Source organism: Temnothorax curvispinosus, unplaced genomic scaffold (assembly GCF_003070985.1).
Source record: "Temnothorax curvispinosus isolate PA1 unplaced genomic scaffold, ASM307098v1 QBEX01006086.1, whole genome shotgun sequence".
Lineage (NCBI taxonomy): Eukaryota > Metazoa > Arthropoda > Insecta > Hymenoptera > Formicidae > Temnothorax > Temnothorax curvispinosus.
This window is the reverse complement of record NW_020215866.1, coordinates 226,412-244,646: the sequence shown is the minus strand read 5'-3', so window position 1 is coordinate 244,646 and position 18,235 is coordinate 226,412. Positions and strand designations below refer to the sequence as shown.

General features: G+C 39.7%; 1 protein-coding gene across 1 annotated transcript in view; it reads left to right on the top strand.

Annotated features, from left to right (window-relative positions):
- LOC112455428 (discoidin domain-containing receptor 2-like) overlaps positions 1–18,235 on the top strand; it is a 178,970-nt gene that overhangs the window by 113,827 nt on the left and 46,908 nt on the right. The window contains exon 5 of the mRNA XM_025017328.1: positions 7,318–7,549. Within this exon, the coding sequence (XP_024873096.1) occupies positions 7,318–7,549 (232 nt within the window). The remainder of the gene's footprint in view (positions 1–7,317; positions 7,550–18,235) is intronic.

Genomic DNA, 18,235 nt, shown 5'->3' with positions numbered 1-18,235 from the left:
CCATCTTTACGGTACCAGCCGCGAATAATTCAACTGACGCGGGGTATATTAGCACGGAGAATACACGACAATGAAACACATCATCTCATGTCATTTTGCGCCGTAAAGAGAAATATACGAGGCACATTACCGGACCCGGCTTTAAAAGAGAGTGATCAAGCGCCGTCGAAGCGTCGAAAATGGGATTGTACCATTTGCAGATTGAGTTTGACTCCTCGAAGGCGTCTCCCGTGGGATCGACCCGGATGTATCCTGACTCTCCCTCCCATTTGCTCGCGTTAAGCAAGGGCGACGAGATAAGGTGATGCGGTATTATAAATGTATATGCCAGTACCGCTTTATCTCAGTTATCGCTCTTGATGCACAGACCATGAAAAAAGGCCCTCGATTGACGTGGTTGGAGCTAACGTGCATACAGTAGCCATTGTGAAAGACAGAAAAGAGAGAACATCTTAAATTAATGGAAGATTGGTCGTAAAAATAGAGACCACGAGAGAAGATAGGAGCTGCATGTAATTTATAATGCAACGGCTGCCATTAAATTTAAACGACGACTTTATATACGTCGTTAACACTTATCAGATATTTTCTTATTATTAGATGGCAGATGTTTTATATTGAAAGTATTGAAATGACTTAAATTTTAATTATAAATGCAGTTGACATATCGCATTAGTTTTAATATAATATTACAATGTTGTTGGAGAAAACAAACGTTGGAAAAGTTCTCAGAACGAATGGCGCGCAAAGCAGTCGCGTTGGAATGTTAATTTAGATTATTTTAATCAAAAAATACAAAGTATCTTAATTTAACCGTTTTAATTGGAAAATTTTAATGAAGCTTATATTTTAAAGAAATCCAGAATAGATTGAGATAATGGAAATCAGAGAAGCCTTTTAAATAATATAATTTTACTCGGAATTGTATATTCGCTTTTTAATTAAATTATACCCAACGAGAGCTTATTGATTGGCTGTAGAATCAATACAGATGCTCTTTTAAGATTGAGTCGCAAATTAAATTGTGCGGCAATACTTTGGTAGTATTTAAAATTATTTTAATCGGATGAGACTATTATAGCCGTTTCTGTTTCAGGAAAAATTAGCCTCTCGTTATTTTACATATCTTATATTTTTCAACAGCGAAATATCATTGCGTTAATAAAATACCTATATTAACTTCTTCTGTACTGCCACTCGCGTAAAATCGCGATTAGCCAACGCAAGCCTAATAATCTCGTGCTTACTTCGAGGTCTGCTTGCAAACGGCGTATCGTCCATAAAATTCCTCGGCGCGGTTCATGAGCTTTCGCGTTCCGAGATTGGTGATCTTCCTCGGCGCGGAATAATAACGCGGCACGATTCGCGCAGCACTCTCCCGAACGTTCCCTGTGATTCGGGAACGTTTTAATATCGATGGCTCGACATTCCGGGCTCGTATGGTACCATCTCGGCCCCTATCAATCGCCCCGTTCTTTCCAGCGATGGTGCTGTCCGTTCGCTTCGATCGCGTGGGCGCGTACAGAAAAAGGAAAAAGCTCGCGCCCGCGTAAAATCGGACAGGCCAGCTGGAATTTTCACGGATCATTTAGCTGATGGCATATTCGGCAGCAGCATTCCCGGCATATTCGATAACAATGCCCGCAAGCTTGGAAGATAGGGAGGTACGATGTTATGTGTGTACGGACGAACGCGCGAATACGCGGAATATGCGTCGTTCTTTCTCACATCGGCACATCGTTATAACCCGGCTGCTAATAGAGCCTGTCTATGTGCGCTCGCTACAGATGCAGTCCATATGATAGTCCTACACGTTATCTGTAAAGCTCGATCAAGCGAATGAACCGTGAGGACTAGGTCTCCTGTGAACTCGTTCCGGTATCAGCACATAAGGTCAGAGTTCGATCTGCAAGAATATACTTTCACAACGCGTAGGCGACATTTCCTTAACTGATAAATTTACTTTACTAAGAATCTGCGGTAACGGCAAATAAAGATTGTGGATGGCGCGATATAGGCAGGTGAAAATTTAATTATTCGAGATATAGGTACAGAAAATATATGTAAATTTTTAGCACGCACACAAATGCAAGTATAACACGTAAACTGTCGTATCTCGTGCAATGTAGGCGAATAAGTAAGAAGAATAAAAAGTTACGATTATTTTTTACTGCATCCGTTTAGATTATATGTCAAATGATAATACAATATTAACTTTTGAAGAGGGATATCTTTCATCATTTTTTTTCGCGTTGTGAAACTGTTTCAATGTGTTAGAATACTTTTACAACAAAAGGCGATATTTTTTTTAAATATATTTATAATAAATTTACTAATATGTATAAATACTTTTATAATATTTATTAATAAGATAAATTTACTTTAATTTAACTTGCGGTAACGACAGATAACGATTGGATATGGCGCGACATAAGAAGCGTGCAAATTTAATTATTCAAAACGTAAGGAGTATATGAAAATTTTTAGAACGCAGCAAGCGCGAGTACAACTCGTAAATTATCGTATCTCGTGCAATATAGGCGAGTGAATAAAAAGAATAAAGGAGCTATGATTATTTTTTTCTGCATCCACTTAGATTACATATCGAGTGATAATATAAATGCTAATCTGAAGATGGATATCTTTCACTATATTGTTATCACACTGTGAAGCAATTTCCTTGGGAACAAAGCGGCATATAACGCGCGAAAAAGGAAAAAAAACTATATATCTTCAGCGAGTATCTCGTCATATCTCCTAATCTTTTGTCTCTGGAAGCGTGTCTATCGTCACCTACCGTGACCTACCGTTTATCTACAGTGACATATTTTCGAGCTGGGTTTCCGTAGTCCGTGCGAGAGCATTTGTTTCCAGAATAGCCCGCGCCGCTCGCATAGCGGGTGTTTTTGTCCTTCGCCGGGTGACGTAATCGTCGCTCATTTCGCGTCTAATTAGCGCGGGGATTAGCCTCGAAACGGTCGTAAAATGTCGCGCAATGCGTACAAGAGCCGCATGTACCATTTTATTCGTTTCGCGTCTCTCGTCACGGTCTCTCCCGAAAATGTAATAACGGTTATCATCGAAATCGCCATATCACGGGAAAATTTAATTACTTTTTACCAGCTATTGTCGAAACGAGACGGAGGGAGCTCGAAACTAAAGCTGGGAGCGCACTGGGAGATAATAGAAGAAAGCAAGCGTGCTCGTGCGCGACCTGAATACAAATATGCCTGAAAGAAGAGGTAGAAGGTGATCGGCCGCAACGTTTTGTTGCGGCTGGAAAATTCAGGTTTGCCAAGTGAAATCGGACGGTAACCGTCGTAGGATACAATATGTATACATACGCGAACGTGTTTGTAATAACGACGCGACCTCCCTCATCATCGCGAAAAATTATAAATGACAACGTACAGAGAAAGGGATGCGCAAATTACAAAATGGTTTTATTGATCGTAAGTAATTCAGCTCTGTAATATCTTTTACGATCCAATATTTACTGCGCACACATTATATCACATTTGCAAACACACGCGGTATATTTCTTCACTTAATAACTGGAAATCGCTCATTTTACTGTAAATTCCCTGTATTTATCGTGATAAAACAATAACCTTAATTGAATGGATTACGGGTCGGGCATTTTACAGAATTACGAAAGATATTTCGCAAGGAGCGCTTTAAAAATCCACAAAAAAACCAGGGGGGGGAGAACGGGAGAGAGCTTGACGCATCAATTTGTTAATAGCTATGGGAATTTCCGCGTAAAAAGCAACGGGAAATTCTGTTTCTATGGTCAGCCGAGCCGAAACGATATCCGCTATATAGTGTTTTAGCGTTTTAGTCGAATGAAACAAATGAACGCATATCTACGTGACGTTGAAAGATGTTGTCGTGCGAAAATTATTGCGGGTTAACGAAGGGATGCCGGCCTTCTTCCCCGTTTCTCCCACCCGCTTTAAAAGTCTTATTTCTCCTTCCCGCGTTCGCCGTGGCCTACTTCCAAATAACAAACACGCTGCGCGCAAAGCAGCGTGGATGGTAGAGCTGCGGCGTGTGGTGGTAACGATCGCGGGTCATTAGCAATGCTAATGCACCTTTCGACTGATGAGGCGGCGTAATGCTTTTGGTCGGCCCGTGGGCCGAGCTCTCTCCTACCTCTCGTACATTTCTCGAGAAGACTACTTTAGAGTACCTCACGCTCTAAGGGATAGCTGGTCGATTCGTCGGTTGGCTGCCGTAAATTGTTATACCTTACAGACTATTGACTTCCTATTAAGATCGCACTCTCCATCTATTTTTGAAAAAAACCGGAGCTGAACGAAGTATCGTATCGTTTTCTCAATTAAATCACTCGATAAACTTATAATGAGATAAAATATTTATAGTAAAAATGTGATATTGTTAATAGTTCCATATCGTCACATTTTTTTTATTTTACATGCAGTTTAACTGTAAAAAGTCTGATGTTATGTTTATAATATCAAGTTTTATATTCTTTATGCACGGAATATATTTTTGGAAATAGGGAAAAAATGAGTCACTATCGCAATGCCGTTAAATTTTATTATTTTAAACTAATGATATACTTTCATCATCACACTTCTAGTTTTTTTCTTTGAATCATCAACGTTGCAATAAGCTATTTTATTTATAAAGACAGTGTTTGATGATAGATTGAAGTTAATACTACAAGGCAGTAAGCCATACAGTAAATTGCAATCACAAAATTTTCCAATATTTCTAGCAAACTCGTTACGTTCAGAAACCTGTAGAAGTTTTCTGATTAAGTACTTTCTGAGCAATGCGCATTATCGAATGTACGTTTACGTTTCTTTGTTTAACAACGGGGCAGTTCTACATTTCTACACGATGAATCTTATAGGTTCGAAGAAGGCACGTAAGGGAATTTTTACGGCTCCCGGTACGCCGTTTCTTTTATTTTTACGTTCAACTTACGGAGCATCTGGAAACGTTGATGGCGCAATTAACGGGCGGAAGTGCTGCAACATGGTCAATATTGTACCTACTGCCAACAGAAGTCACTTCTCGAAATAACGAAATAATGAAAACGATCCTATTATATAGAATCTCCGAAATAATATTTATATTTTTAAATATTCAAATAAAACAGAATTCGATAAAGTTTCTGTTTTCATTGTAGATATTAATAATAAAATACTACAATAATAAAATGCATTATATCTGAATTAGCGAAATTCAGGTTATTTTATCTCAGAAATTATATTACATTCGGTTTGGAATTTATCATGAATTGAGATAAATAGAAAATGCCGACTACGAATAAACGTGAAGAGAGGAGGAAGCGTTATTATCGATGTGTAACCGGGCAAATAACGATAAAAAGAAATTTCGATAAATCAAGCGTGATTCACAGCAAATGACTTATGCATTTGTATTGTAAAACAATCCGCTCTATTTAAATATATAGTCGCGTGCATTTACTGCAGCAATTAACGCTATTATGGAAATTCCGAATTTCTGTGCACCTTTTATCTTGAGCACGATTTTGCTGACAATAAATCACGAATGGACGTCAAATAAACAGCGTTTTCTCAAGCTATCGCGAAATTGGTTGCGAAAGTAAGCAGCGGTGACTTCATTTAAAGAAACGAAACCTGCGTGCTCGTCGAACCGCGTAACTAAGTACGGACTGCGACGGATTGCTACGCAAGATTACGGAGGGCATTCTTGCTAAAGCCAGGACATTGTTAACAGTATTGCTACCTAATTAACCGCAAACGCTTTCAGTGGATTTCGCCTGGTCTATTGTTTACATGCGGGCATGCCGCCTATATGTATGGCAGTCCTCCATGACTGAACCAGCTGAAATATTTCCATGGAGATTCTCTCTCCCTTTGTGACACAACCGTGCGTGTAGGATATACGTATATACGTATTTCAATGGATTTCCGAGGCGTGTGTTCGTGACGCGTGTCGGAACTAACACCTGATAATAACGCGATCGTGTCTCTTATAAGCTTCGTCACTCGCTTCGTACATCGCGCGGAGTTTCGTTCTAAGATTTAATTAACGATGATGCCAATATGCCTCGCGAAATTCTTGACGAAAGATATATTTCCGGAATTTAATTTAGCATCAGGCTCGTTGTCGGAGCAACCAGCTTTGAAAAGCCAGAAAAGTGAGAGTTAAGATGTTGTGACACATCAGAATACGCTTTGTGCATCCGATAATTTCTGCGTATTCCATGGGTTATGTTTCTACTTTTTTGTAGCACATCAGGAAGACTAAAAGAACATTCTCACAAATTTTTATCCACTTGGTAGCGCTTTGAAAATAGGTCCGATACATCCTTAATTCGCGTTATACTCATTTAAAAACTAAAATGATAAAGATGTCCAGATATAGATCTTAGGTAAGTGTCCTAGTAAATGTACCATTGATACATTTACCTTATTTTAAATTTTAGAAATATTACGAGCTTCATGAATATATCTCAAAATAAAGCATTAAAGTTTCTATTAAAACCGGAAATTGATATGAAATTATAAGTACAGAATGTCTTTTCTATTGGAAACGGAAATTGATATAGAATTATAACTATAAAACTATTGTAATTATTAATGCTTTATCTTTTTTTAAATTTGTACATAAATCTTTTATGGTTACAATTTCTCTCCCCAGAATCTATTAACCACCAGTCTCTTCCCCCCTTCCACGAGCTTCAAGAGCCCTGAAAAAATTACTTCCATTTTCTTCTGTCCACAAGAAGCTGTTATCGCGATAAAAGCTTCGCTGCAAAATAAGTTATTCATAATCAATACCGCGTGAACCTCGGACGAGGTAGCGTGATCAGATTCAAAGATCGCCCGTAAATCAATCGCCGCGTCATTAATTTACACGCAGGCGGCCGTTGATCTTGAAAGGAAACCGGGACAGGACTCATTAATTATATCATCCACATAATAAATCCACGATAATCAAGATATATATATATATATATATATCTTGATATATATATATATATATATATATATATATATATATAATATATGTATACACGAAAAGAAGGTACAGTGTAAGTGATATATTCGAATGGAAGATACATATATCTTCTATTCGGATATGACTCACCCTGCCTTCTTCTCGATGCGTGCGAGGCACTCGCCACAACTCGCGGCTAGAAAAGCATAACGGGAAAGTGCTCGTGCGTTTGTCACGCGAGCATATATATACGTCGCGTCTATCACGTGTGCGTTTCTCGCGTGTCTTCACGCGACGTACTTCCCTCAAGAGCGTTCGTAATAACTCGACTAATCTAATTCCTCGGTTTCTCAGGCTACGACAAGACAAGGGCGGTGGCGCTTGGTGCCCGAGAAATATGGTAACCAAGGAAGGCAAGGAATACCTGGAGGTGAACCTGCACACCCCGCGTTTACTGACGTCCACCAAGACGCAGGGCAGATTCGGCAACGGCAACGGGGTCGAGTACACCGAGGAGTACTTTGTCGAGTATTGGCGGCCAGGGTTCAACAAGTGGGTGCGATGGAGGAATCGACGTGGCGTAGAGGTAGGTACCGTCTAGCTAGGTCATCGATCGAATCGCGCCCGAGATTTCTTTCCCGGATATCGTAAGCCCGAATTGACTCCACATCTGCTGATATTAGGTGATTTCACAAATTTCTCCATCGATATTATTTATGTGTTTTACGAATATTTGGATTTACTTGACGAGAATACGTACTTTTTATCGAACAAACTAATAATGAATTTATCATTTAAATCGGACAATTAATAATAAATTTGCCAATGAAAAAAATTACTAAATTACTCGGTTTTTAATAACACATGTATATATGTAAATAATATTACGCCAATTTTAAATTTGTACAACATTTAACTGTTATATTATTACATCCACAAGATTTTGCAAGAATGTATATTTTGATTAATTTGCATATAAAAATCTTCGCAGAAAAATTACTTTCTCCTTCTTCGATATTTTCATTTTTGCGGAATAATTATGTTTTCATTTTGCGCAACAAGATTCGTTATTGCAATTCATTTCGATGCACGATACTGCAAAAAATCATCACACTTTTCAATTGAATTTCATTTTAAGTTCACGGCGGTATGCCGAAATTCGATTCTTTTTGACGCCTCGCGTGGGTTTTATGCAGGCGTTATACGGTCGGAATTGAAGATGAAATATCGGAAAATCGTAGAACGAAATTTATTTTCTGCCAATAAATCTCGTCATTTCATGTCACATTGTAAAGACGGATTGCCCGATATATAGCGTTCAATGCAGCTTGCGCAGTACTAATCTTACGTATATATATCATTTTGCTAATCTCCATTTGCCGTCACATGCGAAGCTCTTTTAGTTATAATGGAATATCTGGCCGACTCCCTTACTTATAATTACTACATATAGCTAAATATTAATGTCCTTATTTCACTTTATACATATGCTACATATGTTGAGGGGAAATTAGCAGATTCCGTACGCGAAACGGCTCGATTTCCTGGATTTAACTCAAATTCCCCCTCCTGACTTATTCAGCATAGTAAGTTACGAATTGATAAAGCTATACTGCCGTCTGCTTTTAATCCGACATATAAACTTAAAATATGTGATCCCTATATTTACAACGTACTACAATCATTTCATATCTTGATAAGTTTCGATTAGAAAATAATCTCACAAAAGGATTTTCTTGAATATACGCTCTAAGATTCTCTGTTTACAGATTTTTATTTACCTATCGATCCAATAACCATATGTATTAACAATATATACATGGCAATTTTAGCATGATTCTATACACAAAAGCGCGAATTTAGAAGTTCCTATTTTAGTAAATGCATTAAGTAGAAATGCGACCGTTTAGCCCGACAGACTTTCGAAGCATATTCCGTAATTTATGCTTTCAAAATCTTCGAGATTATCTCGGATATTTACTACATCCTTTCGTAAAGAGAGTTGCTTTTATATTAATTATATTGCTTCTTATATTATATTAACCTAATTTATCGATTTAATATACAATTAATCAATTAATAATTCTCAAATAATTGAAAAATGAATAATAATCAACGTCTAATTGTAAATTATTTTATGAATATTATAATATAAGAGTGCAAAAATTTTATATACAAAATATACCTCTTAATTACTTTACTATTCTTATAACATTTGCATTGCGTATAGATCGTCATCTGAAATCAGTGAAGTTTTTGTCGAAAATATCACACGTGTGGAATTGTAAGACTTATTTTAGTGGCATTTACACCATTAGTGTTAATTTCCGTTCTCCTTTTACCTAGGAAACGCCGTGCACGATACGGGTATTGCATATATGAGAACCTCTGTCCCGGTTGAACGGCCATTACTGGATGCGACGTGTTAATTAACGTCTCTTTAGCATGATAATCCGTACGCGATATCCATTAGCCCGTCAAAATACATCACGGCGGTTAAGCGATTTGCTTGTGGCAACGAAACTACGCAAATTCCACGGACGTAATCTTAAAGTCTTAAATTCATGTTGGATAAGTGTGTTTCGCGTGAACGGTTTTGATTTTCACTTTATCTCGTAAAACATATGTATTGTTGAAGAATTGAAAGCTAATCGATACAACAAGTCGTAATCTTCATTACGCTCTACGATATGTAAAAAAAAAACATAGAAAAGTACGCATTCTCTCTCTAAGGATTTCGATGGTAAAATGACTTGTGAATTAGTCACAAAGCCAGAAGAAATTTCGCACTGAATCGATCAAACAGCATAATTGAAGACGGAAAATCGGTAGTTAAAGCTATTCTATCGGACATCGAGTGCTGCTGCAGCTCTATTATCCTACGAGCCATAAGCTGCCATGGTAAATGGAATTTTAATGGATGCACAATAAAGCGAGTGCATTTATTCCGCTTACCGAAACAGCGGCGGTAAGTCATAATCAATCGTAACGAGGGCGGTTCATTTTTCAAATACTATTGGTAGAGATGCGCGTTCTCCACCATGCTCACTACACTACTACATTTTTATTCCATTATGCGGAAGGTACACGCGCGCAAACTTATTAATAATAACGTAGGATCATTGGAGTTCCGTGATCGAGCGAGAAAATGCTGCCTTGCCATGCTGGGTTCTCCCTAGTCTACAATAAAATCCACTGTCGGCTCTTCCTTCCATTTCTGGATAATAGAATCCGAAATCTTGTTTCTAACTATGTTGATTCTCCCATTCATGATTCTTTATAAGATATCTTTATTTGCTTTTGCCGTAATCATTTTCTTGAATTTTCGCGCGCGCGCTTCATCGTCCGACGCTCTATCTTTCCACGAACATTATTCAATGCCCGCGTTATGATATTACCACGTATAAGTGTTAAAATTCACTCGCTCACGCGAATTTATCGCGCTTCATCGCAAATTGCCGGTCGTAATAGAAAAAAGATTACCTGAAGCGCTGGGATTTTTCAGTATTTACCTCGGCATCCGCAATATATTTCCTTCAAGAACTAATTTCGTCCGGGAAAGAGAGAGAGAGAGAGAGAGAGGGGGGTGGGCAACGGCTACGAGAGACTTATTACCTAGCTGCCTTACGGTCTCCCGATAAATAGAAAATCAAGAATCTCATCGGTAACGAACTTACTTCGATAGACTATCATAACTCACCTCCGGCTGGTACTCGTCGGAGGGTCGTCTGGCCCCGCAGGAAAAGCTCCGTGACGCGGAAGTAATTTTCAACTCCGAACCGTGTCCTATCGTGGATGGCGAAGTCTCGTTATTCGACCCCGGCCGTCATCAGAAGGGCTCTGATATTCGCCATAGTTATCTCTCACTAATCTTTCTCTCTTTCTCTCTCTCTCTCTCTCTCTCTCTCTTTCTCTCTCCCTTTCTCTATTTCTCATTCGGGTCCTTGCTCGTGCCACATGCACGCGTGCACGTATAGGCATGGCACACATTCAACGTACACACTTTTCGCTCTTTCTCTCCCCAGCGCGGTTCGTACTAGACGTTCTTCCCATTTTCACGCAGATTTGCTCAAAGCGAGAGAACAAGCCGGAGATCCGAGAAGGCGGAGGAGAGACAGAACGCCCGGAAGCAAAAGCGGGGAACACGAACGTTTACCCTGCAGCCTCAATCTGGGCGGCATGTGATCTTTGTGCACGCGCGCTTCTTCTTTTTGCTCCTTACACTTTGAATACGGGCGGGGAAAACGAACATTCGAGACTTGAATGAGGAAACGAAAGGAGATGAGCGCGAACATCGAGAGGAGAAGAAAGAGAAAGCGAGAGAGAGAGAGACGAAGAGAGGAATATACGAAGAGCGACTACGTTATCGCGCCATTGTACGTGACCCGAGCTCTCCGGAGGCATTTTTCCACGGCAGACATAGTCGCTGTTCTTACGTCTCAGACGAAACACGTAACGCGAAAAAGGGTTTTCCGGTATTCGATGAAGCACTTGCTCGTTTTGTCGCAGTGAAGATCAAGTGAAATTAATGCAAAAATACACGTGACAGTTAGAAATCGATGAGAGTGATGTGATTGTCACGTACGCTCTAACAAGAGAACGGCGAATAATGCGTCATGGATGACACGCATGTCTGATGTCGCGTCATGCGTGTGATCTCTGCAAAAATTTAAAGAACAATACTGTAGAGTTTGCGTCTCCGGATAATCCGCGACTATGTAATTATTCGTACAATCGTGCGGACGTGGCACGATAAATACGATGAATAATACAGAAAAGTCTGGCATAGGAGCGTGATATATTTCTACGTTCGCCGAGCTGACGCGTGCAACGAACCAGTTACATTTTTACACCAAAAAAAGCGGGCGACGGTCACCGGCTGCGACGTTAAATAACGTCCAATAACGTAACAAAAATATAGAGCGTAAGCGCGCGTGTGCGCGCGTGTGTGTGTGTGTGTGTGTGTGTGTTGTGCGAGAGGGAGATTATGACTCGCTTCTTATGAGGTGCACGCGAATTAAGCCGGACAGGCCGGGCTCATCTAAATTCACGAAACGCCGGAGAGTAGCCGGATCCCGGGCTGCTGGATGCAACCTGATGGAAACGGAGCGGAATACAGCATGCCAGCCCAGCTAGCGCCTCTCCCTTTTACGTTCGGACGGCCGCTGTCGTGCCTGCGGCGGGACAATTGCCAACGGTGGACGTGTTTCATTAACGCCGACACACCGGCACGGACGAGGCTTTGTGAGAGAGGTACACCCATGGTAACTCGTATACGTCTTCCCCTGTAATACGAGCAGTCCTCGCTGCGGCTCTTGAACATACCTACCTGTCGCGGCGCAGCTAAATGAATTTGTTTATTCTTTCACGGTAGAATTATATTTTTTTCCTCACATTTTCAAACTTTTATATTATCCGGTTTACCTTTTTATGGAAAGCTTTCGGTATTTCTTAAGATTGGAACAGCGCCAATAAACTGTTTTTAAATCTGGTTTTTAAATCAACTATAAAACTCGAAATTAAACAAACTTTTTAATTTTTAGTTGGTCTCTTACATAAAAACAGATATTAATGTTTTTAAAATTTTTAAATTGGAAATTAATTGTCGGAAAATAATTTTCTATTTTCACAAAATAATAAAGTAAAAAATTTTGATCTAAATTTTCTATTTATTTTTTCACGCGAGACGAATTACATATTTTTTCCATTGTGTCACGAATTAGGCCATGCTCTGTATACTCGAACCTTGCGGATTTCAGCAAAATGTTGACGCATACAAGAAACAAGACTCGGCAGTTTCTCTCAACGATAATATTCCCAGAGATGCACTACGATAAATCCTATACGTGAGATTTATTGCATAGCAGAATTCCACACCGCATTGCTATGCGAAATATATATCCTTGTATTATATATAAGTCTTAAAGCGTATAACGGTCAAGATTATTGAAAACTTAACAATTTTTTTGCAATATTTACAATACAAATCCTCGAAATATAAGTTAATTTATGGAATCATATTTGAGCGATTAATTTTGATAAAATAATTGAGAAATATTCCTCTTTATGGCTTTTATAAGAAGTGAAAGCAATACTTTAAATAACCATTATATCTTTCTCCTTCCGAATGCCGTCAATCCTTGCGTAATTCCGCAGTGGATTCCTTAAGCAATTCAAGACGCGGGAAGATATCGGAAAGTGAACACCGCGCGAACATCGAAAACGTTTTTCCATTTCTCTTAGTCTGGCATGTTGGATGATGGCACACCCCCTGACGTAATCGACAAGTCGTCACTGCTGTTTGACTTGGTGACAGTTCGCTTAAGTCCACAGGTATCGGCGGTAATTTCCATCGAAATTTCAATCTCGTTTATCCGCAAAGTAACTTCGCCCGAACGGCCGGTTCGTTGCAGTCATGCTAACTCTCCCTTCCCAACCCGGTCGTGTTCGCCGCCCTTTCGCCCCCTCCTCGCCCTCTCCCGTCCGTCGTTCAGTCGACCAACGCGGCGGCGTCACGACGTATCGAATTTTAATCAATCACCGACAGGGACAGCCAATTCCAGAGCCAATTAACATATTCATTCCGCGGCACCCGGCACCCCTTTTTTTCACCGATTTCAGCAAAATTCAAATTGCAATATGGCGAGAGCTATGCACCATTACGAAATACTGTTCGGCTCCGGAGTCATTACGTGTGGTGGTCATTACCGCGGGTACGTATTCGCGCGCACGGCAAAATTGCTCGGATGTACGGTATTAAAAAATAAACGAAACAAGGAATGGCTAAGAGCCGCCCTCATTATGTAACCGCTGGCTGGCTGTACCAGTGACGCAGCGAATTTTGATATCACTACGTTATTACGTTAAAAAATTTTTACAGAGAAAAGTTTCAGCGGAACAAGCGGAGCAAAGAGGTTCCACAAACAATATCTTGCACCTAATAAATTTTTAAGGCGAAAGTTAAACAACTCGTGTTTACGGCTATGTAATTAGATTTCACTGAGCTTTCACATTTTACGTCATGGCGATTGTGAAGAAATAGCAAAATTGCGTAATTTATTATTTGGTCACGTGCGCGCTCGAAATTTGAACTTTAGTAACTCCATTTGGAAAACGAAAAGTTGGTTCTTAAAGTTGTCAGTAGTGAAGGTCCATCCCTAGTCAGACAAATCAAGAAGGAAAGCCCTGCAGGTTCGAACGAACCAGAACAGCCGTCGTTCTATTTTTCCACTGGATTTGCGGGATATATACGCGTTTGATAAATCAACCATATTCTCTCCAAGCAGAAAGAAAATGCCGTTTGGTTGTTTCAGTTCGACGGAATTAAAGAATACGATTGCACGTAGAAAGCGTATATATACATGTCTATATCTCTGGCTCGCTTCTCTCTGCCATTTTTCATGGGAATTCAATAATCGATAGCCGTAGATGGAAGGTCGCCATAAAATTGCTCTTAATCCGCGCAGGTATGGCATAAATATGTGCAGATAAAATATATACGCCCGCGCGCGCTTTCCCTGATGCCATGTGGACATATGTGCATTGCTTCTACCCGGTATCGGATGGATTATGGATTATCGGTACGTACGGACATGCTATTAGCGGATTACCGCATGAACCGGCGACAATTTTCCACGGTTACATTGTACGTGCTTCTCCTTCCTTTTACAAGCGCCAAGTCTCTCTGTATTTTTCTCTGTCCCTCTCTTCATTAGCCTCGTTAGAAATCCGGTCTCGATAGAAGAGCATTTCAATTCCGGACGAGAGTACTCGGACGAGCTCACGAAAGGGTCAAATCTCCTTCTCCTTACTACTCGGAGAGGGTTTTGTTTCCCTCGGTTTTATACTTGTCGAAGCACTCGTTTATACGAAAAAGAGGGACTCGTCCTGCCAACTCTGTTTACTCGTGGATATAGGCTATATAAGGTGGTCTCCCCGGTTGCTCGCGTGTGTACGACGTTGCTACGACCGCGTCTATATAATTTGTGCGCTGTGTAATAATGTTAATTTTATTAAATGTACTTTGTGCTAAATCGTATTTTAGTGAAGTTGGAATAACACGCTTAGCAGAGAAGATCCTATTTTAATTGACATTAAATTAATTAGCATTAACCGAGACAAAGGAGGGTTCCTTCCGCTTTGAATTAGGGATGTTACAATTAAACACTTGTTCGTTAGTAGAGTATTAGGGTACCTAATATCAGCTACAGACAGATTAGAATGGAGCGTGAATTTGCCACAATGTCGCGAGTCACGGTAAGTCTACGGGTTAATAACAAAGATTCTCAGTGATTATTGAAAGAAAGTTTAACGTGTTAAATAATACAGGCCATCTAGTGAAAGAGGATGCAAATAAAAATCAATAAACGTGCGGTACGAGATATGGTTCTTTGGTGTGAAATTAAAGGCGTTAAAATGAAACCGTCTTCACTGAGGAGAAATGCAGAAAGCTTGATTTCGGCCGCAAACAGATTAGAAGCGGTCTCCTTTCCACGAGAGCGCCCCGGGGAAGTAATTGCCTACACGCCGGACGGGCGGAAATAGGACGCGCCGCGTAAGCCCGTTCCGCTTTTTCGCCACCGTAAGACGATCCGTCTACCCGAGTTACCTGCCTTCGACCTCCTGACCTCGGTAAGCTAAGGAAAGCCATCCCAAGTTGGTGTATCATCGATTCTAATAGTAATTTTGTGTCAATTTTTAATCATATAATATAATGTTTTAATCACATGATATAAAGTCACGTATTATTAAAAACAAAATTATCGTCGTTATAACAACGTTATATTATTCGAAAACTGTAAACGGTAATCAATATCTCTGCTATTTTACCGGGGCAATTTTTTTTAATAGTCAGAGAAGATAATTACGACGATTTCCACAGGGCGATTACGACGCGCGTTAAAGAGAACTGCGAGAGTAGATGGAACGATTTTCATTTACCTGGAAAATTATAGTTTTAAGAGATTGTTGGTCGCAAAGTTGGTGTGCCTATAATTGTTTTAAAGTACATGGTGTACGGTCGCGTTTAAAACGGAGCAATCTCGAGCAGCTTAAAGCGAGATGGCCATAAACGCGCAAGCATAACATAAACTTCCCTTCTTTTGTTGTCTTGCACCGAAATACGTTCGATCGACCCACTAACCTTCTCAGGCTCTCTCCTGAGAGCTGTTTCTTTGCGCTTACGGTGGAAGGAGATCTCCAGGATAAGGTGCGAGACTTTTTATTACCGAGGCGAAACGAGGTCGACTGTTCCGCGATATAAGCGAAATCGATGGAATTAATTGTATGAATATAAAAAACACACACACACACACACACGCCTAAAAGTTCGTCGATATATTGTATTCGCGACACGATGCGAATTTTAACGCCCGAGATGTACCGAAATTAAAAAGCACTACGTGCGGAATTTAATATACATATGTGTGTATAATCGCAACAGCGTGAAATCCCGTAAAATTTCTACAACGCCCGGTAAACATTTTTTACAGCTGTCACTTCACAATCGTATTATCCGGTATTACCGGTGAAGTACTTTTGGAGTTTCAACAATAAGCGTTACGACACCACAAAATTTTATCTTCGGTTTTATTTAACAACCGTCCCCCATATGCGAAAAAATCGCAATGGTTATTAAAAACCGTATATTGATATGGCTAGCAATATTTTCGCGAAAAACACGAAAATCATTTCGCACGATAAACAAATTTAATAAAGAAAAGTTAAAATGACATAGGTTATTCAATTCATATAGAAGGTATCCCTAAGACACATTTCGGTCTATTGTTTTAAAAATATTGAATGAATTCAAGGCAACTAAAAATCAAAAGCTCTATAACCATTGTGTATATAAAAGGTACCAAAAGTAATTTAACATTAATAGATAACATCAATATATATATATATATATATATATATATATATATATATATATATATGTATGTATTATACAGATATATTATTATACATCCCTCAATTATTCATAGACATATTATTCGAAATGTCACTTAGTGTATGATGATGTCTATAATCGAAACTATTCTCAGCCTCGCGCCGACAAATTATAGACTTTGGCGAAGCGTTCAGGAGGAGAGATTCTACTTGCCGCTAGCGCATAGACATCAATTTTATGTGTCGGTGAGACGATATCGTAGAAGCGTCGTCTCCTACCCCGTGGCGGTCCTTATATATAGGTGTATTAATTATTCCTATCGCGTAGATCCCGGCATGGCTTGTATTCCAGCACGGTGCAGTTGCAGTTATAATGCATCCGCGGTCGGTCGTTTCGAAACGGCCGATATAGCGGAAACTCCATTCCGCCGTTGCGGCCCACCCGTTTAAGAGAGGCACGTTCCATTTGCGTGCCGTTTACAACTCCGTGGGCCGTTTACAGCTGCGGACTCTTTATACCATCTGTAATAAACGTATTAAGATCACGATTTTATAACACATTACGTATTGTCCACGCGATAAAATTTAAGAATTACATTCGGACAAATTTAAATTAATTTTACAAGTTTTACTTTGTTCCTTAATTTACATTCTACTTTTGTTACGTTCGCTTTACATAATATTCCTATATATTTATAATATTGTGTAGTCTCTGCTGCACTCGCTAATAAAAGAGAGCGCCGGTTGCCCGTATATATATATAAAATAAATGAACAAAAGGTAAATAACTATCATATAAATATTTCACGTCGGGATATATACGTGGAAATATTCCACTACACGCTGTAATTCTGAAATTCCAAAACGACGCTCTACTAGCGGCCGCCGCGCGCGGATATTCTGAGTTTCGACCTCTACCTCAGCGACTATGGACATCAGATACTGCGCTTTATATGATTAACGCGAAATAACAGATTCCTGGTTAGAAATTCTAATCGCGGCGCACTGCCGCTAACACAAATCAAAGCAAAGGCCAATGGTCGCTGATGTCCAGCTCGAGCCACGAGTCCGTTTCTGTGTGTAAAGCATATTAGCGTTTGTGTCATATCTACTACGCTTGTGCACGGTGTTTAGACCGCACTCGGTTTTCGGTACAGAGAGAGAGAGAGAGAGAGATGTGCCTGGTATCGTGCGAATATTCATATTTCAACGCAGACCCGTTGCTCTCCAGGATGACGACGGTCAGCGTGTTTGAACGATTCAACGTGTCATGTTTGCTCTCTACACGATTCTATAATCTATACAGCGATACAGATTACTTCGTACTAACGTGAATGGCAATTAAGCAGTACCTATATTGATCGTAGAGCATAAGAAAAAT